Raw genomic sequence first — 12,675 nt, 5'->3', positions numbered from 1 at the left:
AACCCAAAACTTATATCTAGTCAACATGGTTAGAATACAATGCATATTCTTTCTCAACCAAGAGAGTTTGGGTTTGAGCTGTCTCCATCCCTGATAAACAAAAACAATGGAATTTAAGACCTCAACATGACACTTGATTCAAGAATGCATTCTCATTATTAGAACTATCTTCCTTAGTCAAAGACATTATGAATGCATTAGAGCATTTCATCTCATAGTGGTACAAAGAAAGTGAATGCTTGCACAGCAATTGTTTTTTCTTGGCAGTTAACTGACTGTTTCCATGTGGAAGTGAAACCTGAATCATAAGTTCTGTTTATAGTACTACAAATAATTTCTTTGCTCCTGAGGTCTATGGTCTTCCACTGACAGGCATTCGTGGAAAAACTTTTTCCTTCTCACAGATAATCAATCTCTTTCCCTTGGGCATAAAAGATTATTCTATAATTGTGAGGTTATGTAATTTCGAGATCTTATTTTATGCTGGGTTTAGAGAGCCTGAGGATACCCACATGACCAAAGAAATCTATTGTTTTCCACTATGTGACTATTAGGTGGGAGAGACACATGTCTGCACATGTGACTGGTGCCTTAAGTACTTGGAGCACCACACGTGTCCACTTGTAAGAGCATTTCTTAGGTAAGATGGCTGAACTTTTTATTGCTCTTTATTCATGAAAAATCATTGTGGAGTAATAACTTAAAAAGAGCAAGACTTCTATGGATCAACTAAGAGATTTTTATTTACACAGCCTTCATGATTAGACAAAATTCAACTATCAAAATCTCTTTTCCCTTCACTATTCAGTAAAGAGATTTTGATAGTTGAATGCTATATTAGCACAAAATATTTTCTACTTCCAGCCTATTAAATGTATCGTATATTTAATAAATTGCCTTGAGTTGTTGTGAGGAGTAGGGCAGTTTAGAAATACAGGTAATGAATAAATCATACATTTTCTATAGTCTAATCAACAGATGTATAATTTTTTTTTCCAAATTCATACATTTCACTGTCTTACTCAATGGCCATCATTGAACTATTCTGTTGCTGTACAAAATATTCTGGAGCTCTATCTGACTATGTGTGACTTTGGGCCAGTCACTCTTTTTCAGCCCAAATCATCTCACAGGATTGTTGTTGTGGAGAAAATAGAATTAGAAAGGAGTATTGTGTGTGTTAAGTTATTTATAAAAAAATAACAATAAAAGTGGGATATTAAATAAATAAACTGAGAAAAAACATACAGCAGATGGAATTCTTCTTATCATTCTTGCTACAGGGCAATGAAAATATAAGAAAAGCCATACTAGACTAAGACAAAAGCCTACCAAGTCCTGCATTCTTTTCGCACAATGCCCAAGGAGATACCTTTGGGGATCATCAGGTGGTAATCAATATCATCCCATCTATCACATGGGATGTGAAGAACCTGTAGCAGGACTCTCTCAGGAATTAGAACTCTCAGGAATTAGCAAGAAAAACAGTGTCTGCCGAAAATGGTAGTTCAGTAAGATATGGATGGGGAGGACTATATGCTAATGGTTGTACAGTGGTTCTCAAACTTTTCTTCATCACGAACCCCCTTTCAAGCCTTTGTGAACCTAGCATCCACAGACCACAGGTTGAGAACCACTGTGGAATAAAAACCGTAGTTTGATTGTTGATGACATATGTCATGACAATGGTAACAAATCAAATCCCAAAGGATTATAAGGAACAAAACTGTGAACAGAAAAGAGCAAAATGCTTTCAGAAGTGTTGAGTTATCATTCATAAGACTTGCTATAGTCTGAATCCTAATGGGAAACCCTAAGTAGATTGTAATGCACTAATTCATTCTAGCTTTTCTATGGAAATAGCTGCTAAATGCTTGAGTGTGTGTGTGTGTGTGTGTGTGTGTGTGTGTGTGTGTGTATATATATATATATATATATATATATATATATATATGTATGTATGTATGTATGTATGTATGTATGTATGTATGTATGCATGCATGCATGCATGCATGTATGTATGTATGTATGTTAGTTAGTTAGTTAGTTATATTTGTGCTGATAAATAAATAAAGGGAGACTAGTATAGATCTATTTCAAGCTATTTAGCTCTCATCAGCTAGCCATATCCTTGCTGGGAATCGAACCTGTGCTCTATTGCCTTTTAGGCAGATGTGTTAACCATTGAGCTAACCATAACCATACACACACACACACACACACACACACACACACACGTATGTATGTATGTATGTATGCATGCATGCATGCATATATATATATATATATATATATATATATATATATATATATATATATATATATATATATATATATATATACACACATCCAAGAATAACATAGGAATCAATTAAATTGAGTGATCATTAATGAAGACCGTGATTCCATTTTTAACAAGCAAATCATGCTAATTAATGTTGAGTGGATTTCCCCATGAATATATCCAACTGTTTTAGAATCAAGTTTAAAATGATTGTTGTCAATTCTATTTAATGGTTTTTCATTCTTCTTTTCAGTAAAACCTCAGAGGCAGTAGTGAACCAAAATTGAAACTATTTGTTTAACAACACAGTTAAAACAAAGGCAAAAGGATAAACCCTCTTCAGCTTTTCATGTCTTCAAACTAATCAGGACACACTCCTCACCAAAATCTTGATGCACAGTAGCCATGCTATCATTTAATAGGATACTAAAAATACTGTGATATCCATAGATTAAGAGTAGAATTCTCTTAGAACAAACTTCTTAATCAAGGAAAACTTCTGACACTGAACCATCTAGGACTAAAGATGTTATCTAGTCTGATAATAAAATGTCTCCAAGAAAATATCTAAGAGAGCATCAAGGACTCCACAGTTACCAAACCTTACAGTGGATCAAAGAGATACTGATGTCAGATTTATTTTTAAAAAAATATCAAAACAACCTTAGCACCTTGACTCCCAGAAGGCAACAAGAGCTGTTTCTGTATTCTAATTGGATTAGAATCTCAACATTTAAATTGATTCATATTTCTAGTATCACCTTGGAATCTCAAATGAATTATACTTTGGGGAACTGGTGTTTTGCCCTACTTACCAGTCGTGGGATTCAAATAATATAATAACCATTTCTCTGCCTTAATGATTTCTTCCAACAACCAATTCACCAAACTGCTCAGAAACTTAACAACCAGTTCTCCCAAAGCGGTGCAAACGGGCTGAATCCCACCACTGGTCCAGACATCTACACTATAAGTAACCCCCTAACTAGTTGGTTTTTCAAAAAATGTTATGCCAGATTACCTTTATGAATGCAGTATGGTAAGAAAAATTTAGTCATATTGAAACGCAAGTCCTATAATCTCCATACAAGGCAGTAACTGCAATTATAGATATTGCAATATGGAGACCACAAGAGTGGAAAAGACAGATAAAGGTCAGTTGGCATAATAACAATAATAGAAACAGAAACTATTTATGTTAAGCTTTGCTGACACTAATTTATCAGTGTAACTTCCTAAAAAAATGAAGGACATATTTAAATTATTTATAAAATGCCATCTCGGAACAAAACTGCTCTAATGGAAAGGACATCTGTGAATCGTACATGGGTGTAAGGAAAGTGGGACATAAATGCTTATATCCAATAAAGAAATTGCTTGGATTGTCGATCTATAAGTTCATTTGCATCAAGCTAGTGAGCACGATTAGGCAAAAAGAGCACAAACAGTTTTCATTTGTTGACTGATTCAATCACGCTGATGTAGCTGACGTCTCACATATTATTTTGAATATGGGCGGTATTCAAAATAATAATCTAAATATATCAAAAATATTGAAACAGCCAATTTGATTTTTTTTAAAAAAGGTGAAACAGTTAAAAAACAAAATAGCAGCGAAACATCCCAAGATGCTTTCCATTAATTGTCATACATAGCATCAAGCAGGTTCCACTAGCATGTTATATCCAAGTTGGTACACAAAACCATGTTTCAACGGCCTTCCAGAAGGCCAGCAGAGTGGGTGCCAGCCTCATAGAGGGGTAGAGAGGAAAGATGTAGCATTTGTAGCCATTCTGACATACTCCAGTCATAACATTTCCCTTTCCTACCTTACAAACTGTAGGGGGAAAAAGAATGTGGATAGGATTGATTGCACAGAAGTGGGAAATAAATGCATTCTTCTCTTCTTACAAACCCCAAACTTCTCTCTGGCTGTTGATTGACATGAGATATAGTTTATTAACATATTTTTTTATCAACAACAGACAACCCCACTATCCCCGTCAGAAACAGTGTCTTTCCCACCATTGTTGAATTACCTCATATATGACACCGAAATGCACCAGATATATATAGTTAAGTTTTAGGCAGGATTTAATTGTAGGGAAGTACAATTCTATTTTGGTTTCTTTATAGAAATGAAGAAATTGACATTCTTACCAGTTGATTGCTATACCAGTATAAAGACGAAGCCTTCAGGACACACCAAAACTTTTTCCATTTGTTGCCAATAAAGCCTCCTTTTTCCTTTTTTTTATACAGCCAACCCTGACAATCAGCCAGTCCGAGATCCTTACATGAGATCCTTCGGCGACTCATGGTGTAAAAACCTGTGTGATTAGAAGCAAGTGTCACTTTAATAAACACAAAAAACCCCAAGCTGAATATTATTTTTACTTTTAAATGCACCCTAGGATTTTCAGGGTACAAACTGTTCACAGAGTTAAATTAGTGAAAGCGACGCTTTCAGGAAAACTCCCTCAGAGTGAGAAATATATTTCCAATGAAAATCAGCTGCTAGTTTTTACCCTTAGAGATCTCTCCAGCAAGTATTAATGTGTGGCTAAAATATCCTTCGAAGCTAATTTGCCTCAAAATTATTGGTCACAGCTGATAAGGCATTTGTCTTGCTTCACACACACACACATACACACACACACACACACAGATATACTCAGAGACACCATTATTGACATACCAAAGCAGTTTAGTCCAAATGAAGAGCATGTCATTGTTTTCTGCTGTCAAACCAAAAATTGAACAGAGTACGAAACAGCAACCGCCACCAGCACTACCACAAGCTGATTTGAAAAGCCCTCAGCTTCACATGAGTAAGATATCAATGTAAACAAAAAGAGGAACAAAGCAGACTCAGTACCTTGATTTTTCTTTCTCGTCTTCTGACGCAAAGGGATCTGCAAGGCACGCAGAAAAGAAAGAAAAGAGGAAATTTCAATTGATGTTGTAACATTTGCAGAAGACAGAGAAGGAGGAGGAGGAAAAAGAAGAAGAGATGGAGGTAGAGCTTGCCATAGAATGCAATCTTTCAAACAGGCTCGCCACACAGCAAATGGGAAAGCCAGGAGCTGAAGCATAACATGCTCTAATTAAAATTGATTCATGTGGAGCTCCTAGAGAAAAAGTACTGCACTCTTCTCTCTCTCTCTCTTTCCCTCTCCCTCTCCCTCTCTCTCTCTCTCTCTCTCTCTCTCTCTCCCTTCTTTCTCTTTCAGTACAGCTTCCTGTTTCACACCTGCAGCAAGCTAGTCTGTGTAAGGGTAGCTAGATACAGGAACACAAACCAAAAAGCAGCCATCTGAAAATGAAGCTTTTGCAGCTTTATATCAGTCCCTAATATTCAAAGGGTAAAAGAAAACATTGTGTGTCCAGGACTCAATGGTATGTAAAGTATGAAAACCTGCCCATCCCACATGGCATAACTACCATTAATCTTTGTATCACTCAGCAGCCATTCCCATGGCAGAGCTCGGCAAATAGCAAAGAATCAGGGGAAAGAGAGAGAGTCAACCTATATTTTTGTCACCAGTTTGTACCACAACATAGCCAAGGTAATCCTACTGAAATCAATAAGACATAAATATGAAGGTTCAATCGACAAATATCACATAGCAAATCCTTCTTTTAGGACTCTCAGTTAAACATATGAATCATCTCTAGTGGAAGTAGTGTGGTTACTGTGATCGTGTATTTGCAGATTTTGAACTGGAATGAACTTTAACTCATTGGTATGTCACACAGCTGGCCATTCACACATTTAATCAATGTAAATATGCAAAGTTGTAAGTTCTTTGTTCAACCCTGACAAAAAAGGGTGCTATGCTTCACTTTAGTATCTCAATTCATCACCCTTTGTCTTATTGTTGAATTTTAAAAAAAAATTAAATAGATGTTCCCCATAACATAATCTTTTAGTTATGGTAGTTTTCTTTATTGCATTGTGGGTTATATAATCAGCACCTTGAAACACATTCGGAGACTGATAGGAAGCCAGTGCAGCTCGCGGAGGATAGGTGTAACATGGGTGTACCTTGGTACACCCAATATTGCTCGCTCGGCTGCATTCTGGACCAATTGTAGTCTCCGAACGCTTTTCAGGGGCAGCCCCATGTAGAGCGCGTTACAGTAGTCAAGTCTTGAGGTGACGAGGGCGCGAGCGACCATTTGAAGTGCCTCCCGGTCCAGGTAGGGCCGCAACTGGTATACCAGGCGGACCTGGGCAAAGGCCCCCCTGGTCCCCCCTGACAAGTGATGTTCTAATGTCAGCTGTGGGTCCAGGAGAACACCCAAGTTGCGGACCCTCTCTGAGGGTTGTAAAGTTTCACCCTCCAGGCTTAGAGATGGAATATCTGGACTGTCCTTGGGGGGCAACATCCACAGCCACTCGGTCTTGTCAGGATTGAGTGCAAGTTTGTTCACTCCCATCCAGACCCTGACAGCTTCCAGGCACTGGCACATCACTTCCACCGCTTCACTGAGTTGGCACGGGGCAGAGAGATACAACTGAGTATCATCCGCGTATTGATGGTATTTAATACCGTGCCGGCAAATGATCTCACCCAGTGGCTTCATGTAGATATTGAATAGGAGGGGGGACAAGACCGAGCCCTGCGGCACCCCATATTTAAGGGGCCTAGGGGTCGACCTTTGTCCTCCAACCAACACCGACTGCGACCTGCAGGAGAGGTAAGAGGAGAACCACCGTAAAACGGTGCCTCACACTCCCACCTCTTCCAGCCATCGCAGAAGAATACCATGGTCGATGGTATTGAAAGCGGCTGAGAGGTCAAGGAGCACCAGGATAGAGGAATGTCCTCTATCCCTGGCCTGCCAGAGATCATCGGTCAGCACGACCAAGGCGGTTTCAATGCAGTATCCAGGCCTGAAACCAGACTGAAAGGAGTCTAGATAATCTGCTTCATCCAAGGTCCGTCGGAGTTGAAGGGCCACCACCTTCTCGACAACCTTCCCCAAAAAAGGGATGTTGGAGACTGGACGATAGTTTTTAAGGATAGCTGGGTCCAGAGAAGGCTTCTTAAGGAGGGGTCTTACCACCGCTTCCTTCAAAGGTTGCAGGAAAGATCCCTCCTGCAGAGACGTGTTCGTGATCCTCTGGAGCCAGCCTTCTGGTCGAGACCAACCAGGGGGGGCACGGGTCCAGTAAACAGGTGGAGGCACTCATCGCTCCCATGGCCTTGTCCACTTCCTCTGGGATGACAAGCTGGAACTCATTCCAAGAAGTCTGATCAAGGCCCTACCGTGGCATCTCCGCTGGTACTGTCCAAGTGGAGTCAAGGTCTGTCCGAATCTGAGTGATTTTGTCAGACAGAAACTGAGCAAATTCCTCAGCCCTTCCCTGTAAGGGCTTCCCCGCGTCCTCCCCTTTCAGGAGGGAGCGGGTTATCCTAAACAGGGCGGCTGGGCGAGATTCTGCGGACGCAATAAGAGCGGAAAAATGTGTACATTTTGCCGCCCGTATTGCCACTAATGATGGAGTTACAGAGCTCAAATGACTTCAGTCAAAAGACTTGAGCAATATTTTTGGCCTGGGGTGCACATAGGTGAGCAATCTCTTGGACAGGGCCAACATATTCCAACCCTTGTGGGATTTTGTGGGCATTTTAAGGGACAAAATAGGTAAAAAAGATTAAACATTCATTTTTCTCCTCAAAAGCAGGAGAAGTTAGAGTTTTCTAGTGTGCCTTATATATCTTAAGTATCCATTTTATATCTTAACCTATTCAAAACATGGGAAGTTGGAAATACATATGGAGTTCTGGAAATTACCATAAGATCTATAAAAACAAAAGTTAATTTGATTTTACTGAATGGAAGATTAGAAATGAATCTCAATCAATGTAAATTAAAATGATTCTGATATGAATTGAACTGTCCCCTCTCTTAGGGAACTATCACATCATCTCTGTTTCAAAGACAGTGTCGAAAGGACAATGCTGTCTCATCATCATCCTGCTGATGAGTAAACAACACACCACATTGTCACAGGAGCAACATGGATGTCAACAGGGAAGAAAATTTGCAACATCAAAGCCAGAAATTGTTCTTTCACCTAGTTTTAGTTGCCTCATGAAAATGTATTTCAATTTAGTCCAGATCTATGTGAATTCATTTTCAAAAACTATTTATAGAATGTTGAGGCCACACTTTCAGCATTTCTTAAAATCTACAATTGGAAATAAACAATTGAATTTACTTAACGTGAGGGAGATCATTGTTACATAAATTTTTAATGTTACTACCAAATAAAAGTAAATTGGCACTAAAAAAAGAGCATCTAATGCCAACACACCGGTGGTGAGATTCAATTTCTTTTTACTACCGGTTCTGTGGCTTGGTGGACGTGGTGTGACTTGGTGGAAAGGGAAGGATACTGTAAAATCTCCATTCCCTCCCAATCAGCTGGGACTTGGCAGGCAGAGAATAGATAGGGGTGGAGCCAGTCAGAGGTGGTATTTACCAGTTCTTCGAACTACTCAAAACTTCCACTACCAGTTCTCCAGAATGGTCAGAAGCTGCTAAATACCACCTCTGAAACACACACACACACACACACACACACACACACACACACATTCACACTTTGGTGATGCCAAATGTACTCCCTTTGGAGTCCAAAATTTGCCACAATCACTGAGATCCTTTTGTCATTCTCACAAACAGAATAAAAAGGTGAACTTCCCCCTGATAACCTCATTGTACAGAGTTTATAAGGAAGGAAGGAAGGAAGGAAGGAAGGAAGGAAGGAAGGAAGGAAGGAAGGAAGGAAGGAAGGAAGGAAGGAAGGAAGGAAGGAAGGACTAGACATATGCCTCATCTGTTGGCTTTAAAAAGATACAAATAAACAACAAATATAGCTCTTTTGGAAATAATGTAACATGGATTCATCTAAAGAAACCAGCTAAGACATCAATATTATCTCTACGCTAGTTGAAACTTCTAGGTCACTTCCAACAAGTAGAACGCTTTTCATTCCAATCTATAAGACTAATAATTATTATTATCACCAGACTCTATGTAATTTATAAATGACCCAGCAGATGGATTGATCCAAAGTTCAAACCAAATAGACTGTTATGTAAGTCAGAAAACACAGAATACAGTGGAACGTCAAGACTTCTATGCTAGGGGTTCAAGCAGAATTCCCATGGCACTACTTTTTAAACATGACCTTGCAGGTAATAGTGAAACTGTTAGGACACTGAGTCCAGATATGTAGAAAACAGCTTAGAGTACACGATAGTTATATACTGCATGTCCCTCTCCCTCTCTTTGGAGAGACAATGATAAAAGTAATGAAAGCAACTTTAGTGCTGATTGCTTCCCTAAACTGAGGTGGGGGGGAAGCTTAGGTTATGGTCTTCATCGAGTAGCTTCTCAGATATCTTGCCCCAAAAGAGACTATCCATGCCTGTACAACATTTACTACATTATTACAAGTGTCAAGAGGGAATCTTCATCCAAAGCATCTGTTCCTGTATTTCCCAATCAACATATTTCAGTTTTGTATAAATAAAGGGTGAAAATGCAGTTGTTTAGCAGAATCTTTGTCTCCAACCTTAGTTATGTCAATTGAAGTCAGTCTTGCAGAAAGTATTGTGTTCTGGATTAAGGGGTCTGTGTGAAGCTTCAATTTAGAAATTGCAATTGAAATTGATTCAATCAAATCTCTGAATCAAAACAATCCTCCCCAGTGAATTTGAAGTCAAAGCAAATTATTAAATTAAATGCAATGAAGCTATTTCAACAACCTGGAAGCATTCGTCACATTTACAAATTTCCTAAACAGATTCAGAAAATTGAAGCGATTTGATTTTTTTCCCCTGAACATTTTCCCTGGAACTGCATTAGTGATACTCTCTAGGTCAGAACAGTTAAAAATAATTATATTCCACACCACACCAAGCCTTCAAGGATTGCAACCACTCTTTAAGAATACGATGCTCATGACAGTGTCTTCTTCATATCCCCTATGCTTAGTCAAGTCCTAGTAACTGTCTGACCCATTGTGGAATGAGTATCTCTTATTGTCTCTCAACACAAACTTTACTACTGATTGTGGTATTTAAGCGGTGATGGAGATGATTACGTAAAAGGGGCTGCCCTCTGCTCATTTCCTGTTGAATAAGCTGGACACTAGTATGCCTGGTACCCAACAGTCATATTGGCTGAATAGGAACTGACACGCAGGTCATGTGACAGGAAGGGAAAGTCATCTTTATGAAGTCATCTTTACTTTCCCTTCCCACATCCTTGCACAGCCTCCCTGCAAGATGCACAGGAGTTGAAGCTGCTTCAATAGCAATAGTCGCCCCGGAGAGGGGGTGAGCGAGCTGGACTATTACTGGGACTGGACAAACTGGGCGGCTGGCTTTGCCTGGCGCCGCAGCAGCCCTTCCGGATGGCCCCCCCTCCCTGCTTGGCCCCACTTCCTTGCCGACGCTGCCTCTTTCCTCCTCCGTTCCTTGCCTGGCTTGTTTGTTCCTTGCCTGGCCTGGCTGCTCTCCTGGCACGATTTCTCCTCTGCCCACCCTCGCTGCTGTGGGCTCTCCTCCTGTGTCTTCTGCCTGGCATCTGGCTCTCCCCTGCTTTGGTCTCTCAACACCTGGCCTCCTCTGGCCACGGTCTCTGGGCTTCTGGACTCGCTGGCGCAGCCCCATCTGGCTTTGACTATTACCATCATTACCATCATTATCATCATTATCACCCGCCATTGCCCTTGGGGTATCATCTTGGATAGCGCTCGCTCAAGTCATCTCATTGCGGCACGCTGGACTCTGGATGGGTGGGAGCACTTACAACGAGTGCAGAGGCCCTCGGACTTGTCGGTAACATCTATAGTCTGCTCCTTGGTTTGCTCCTTGGTACATCTGTCCAACGGAGGGAGCGACGGAAGATGGCAGAACTACAAGGGGGGACTTAATGTTTCTAATGTACCCCCCCCCTCTTTCACGATCCACCTCGGCCACCCCGGACTTTAGACTCTGGACCCTTTGTTATACCTTTCCAAGAACTAGGTATACCACCTGCCTACCACCTGCCTACCACCTGTATACCACTTGTATACCACTGTTGGCGCTCAACTATCTCAAATTTTAAGAACTATCTGCACAGTTATTAATCTATACTTGCACAGTGCGCCATAAATTTTTAGGAATGCGGTGTGAATGGTATGCCTGATTGATGACTGTACCCACTTTTTTAACTTTATTATTGTTGTATTTTTTGTGTTTTAATTGACCTATGTGGGGAATGCATGGATGAGTGGCTGGGTTTGTGTGAGAGGACTGAGAGTACAGCCTGGTGCCTCCTCCACTGAGTGCTATTGCAGAAGTGGTAGGGGGCGCAGGCCTACCTCCCGTCCCGGAATGAGTGACAAAGATTGCCCTCTGGATGGTGCGGAGGCTGTGGGAGGGGATATGGGGTCTACAGGTGCGGTGGTGGGCCGGAGCATTACAGTCACTATGGGGAGAGGCAGGTATGACGGGAACTTCAGGGCTAGCCATTACCGGGGAAGGAGGGTTCGCTACGTCACAGAGATCCCTCCTTCCGGCCCTGCTAGTTCCACTCCAGGGCCAGATGGCGAGAACTGTCAGGGCCCTGGTCTCAGGCTGTTGTTGCTAAATGCCAGGTCTGTGGTTCACAAAGCTCCCCTTGTCCGGGACCTAATTTTAGACGAGGGGGCAGACCTGGCATGTATTACTGAAACCTGGCTGGGCCCGGAGGGAGGAGTCCCCCTCGCTGAAATGTGCCCAGAAGGATTTCAGGTGCTTCATCAGCCGCAACCCCAGAGAAAGGGGTGGGGGAGTGGCTGTCATCGTCCAAACGTCTTTAGTTCCTCATAGGATCCCTGCTCCGGAGCTTGTCGGGTGTGAGTCCCTGTTGATGAAGTTGGACCTTGGTGGTCAAGTAGGTTTGTTGCTAATGTACCTACCTCCCAACAGCATTGCAACAGCCCTCCCCTCGCTCCTCGAGTCAGTAGCCAAGTTGGCGGTAGAGTTCCCCAGGCTTATGGTTCTGGGGGATTTCAACCTGCCTACACTTGGTGAACGCTCTAACGGGGCGCAGGAGTTTGACAGCCATGGACTTGACCCAAGTAATTTGGGGTTCGACTCATTCAGCAGGTCACACGCTTGACCTCGTATTCCTTTTGGAGCAGTGGAGATGTGATCTAGAGTTGAAGAGCATTAAAACCTTGCCCTTGTCATGGTCTGATCACTTCCTATTGAGGCTTGACTTTTGGAAACCAATCCCCCATTGTAGGGAGGGGGAACCGATTAGGTGGCTCCGCCCCAGGCGCCTGATGGACCCTATGGGATTTCAGACGGCGCTTGGAGAAATACCTGACACTATCG

At 41.5% G+C, this 12,675-nt stretch overlaps 1 protein-coding gene across 4 annotated transcripts in view; it reads right to left on the bottom strand.

Moving 5' to 3' along the window:
- Positions 1–12,675, bottom strand: part of IPCEF1 (interaction protein for cytohesin exchange factors 1) — a 43,858-nt gene that overhangs the window by 17,259 nt on the left and 13,924 nt on the right. Inside the window, exons 5-6 of one of the 4 annotated variants that reach the window (XM_087718269.1) lie at positions 5,163–5,199; positions 4,445–4,614 (exon numbers count right to left, since the gene is read on the bottom strand). In XM_087718269.1, coding sequence (XP_087574395.1) covers positions 4,445–4,614; positions 5,163–5,199 — 207 coding nt within the window. Of the gene's footprint in view, positions 1–4,444; positions 4,615–4,982; positions 5,112–5,162; positions 5,398–12,675 lie in introns of those variants that run through there. The other 3 variants (XM_087718267.1, XM_087718270.1, XM_087718271.1) reach the window with 3 other exon arrangements.

The sequence above is a fragment of the Thamnophis sirtalis genome, unplaced genomic scaffold, assembly GCF_051295495.1.
Source record: "Thamnophis sirtalis isolate CommonGarterSnake01/CBP01778 unplaced genomic scaffold, rThaSir2_p1.2 scaffold_6, whole genome shotgun sequence".
Lineage (NCBI taxonomy): Eukaryota > Metazoa > Chordata > Lepidosauria > Squamata > Natricidae > Thamnophis > Thamnophis sirtalis.
Note: the sequence above shows the minus strand (reverse complement) of the source record. Positions and strands in the feature narration are given on the sequence as shown.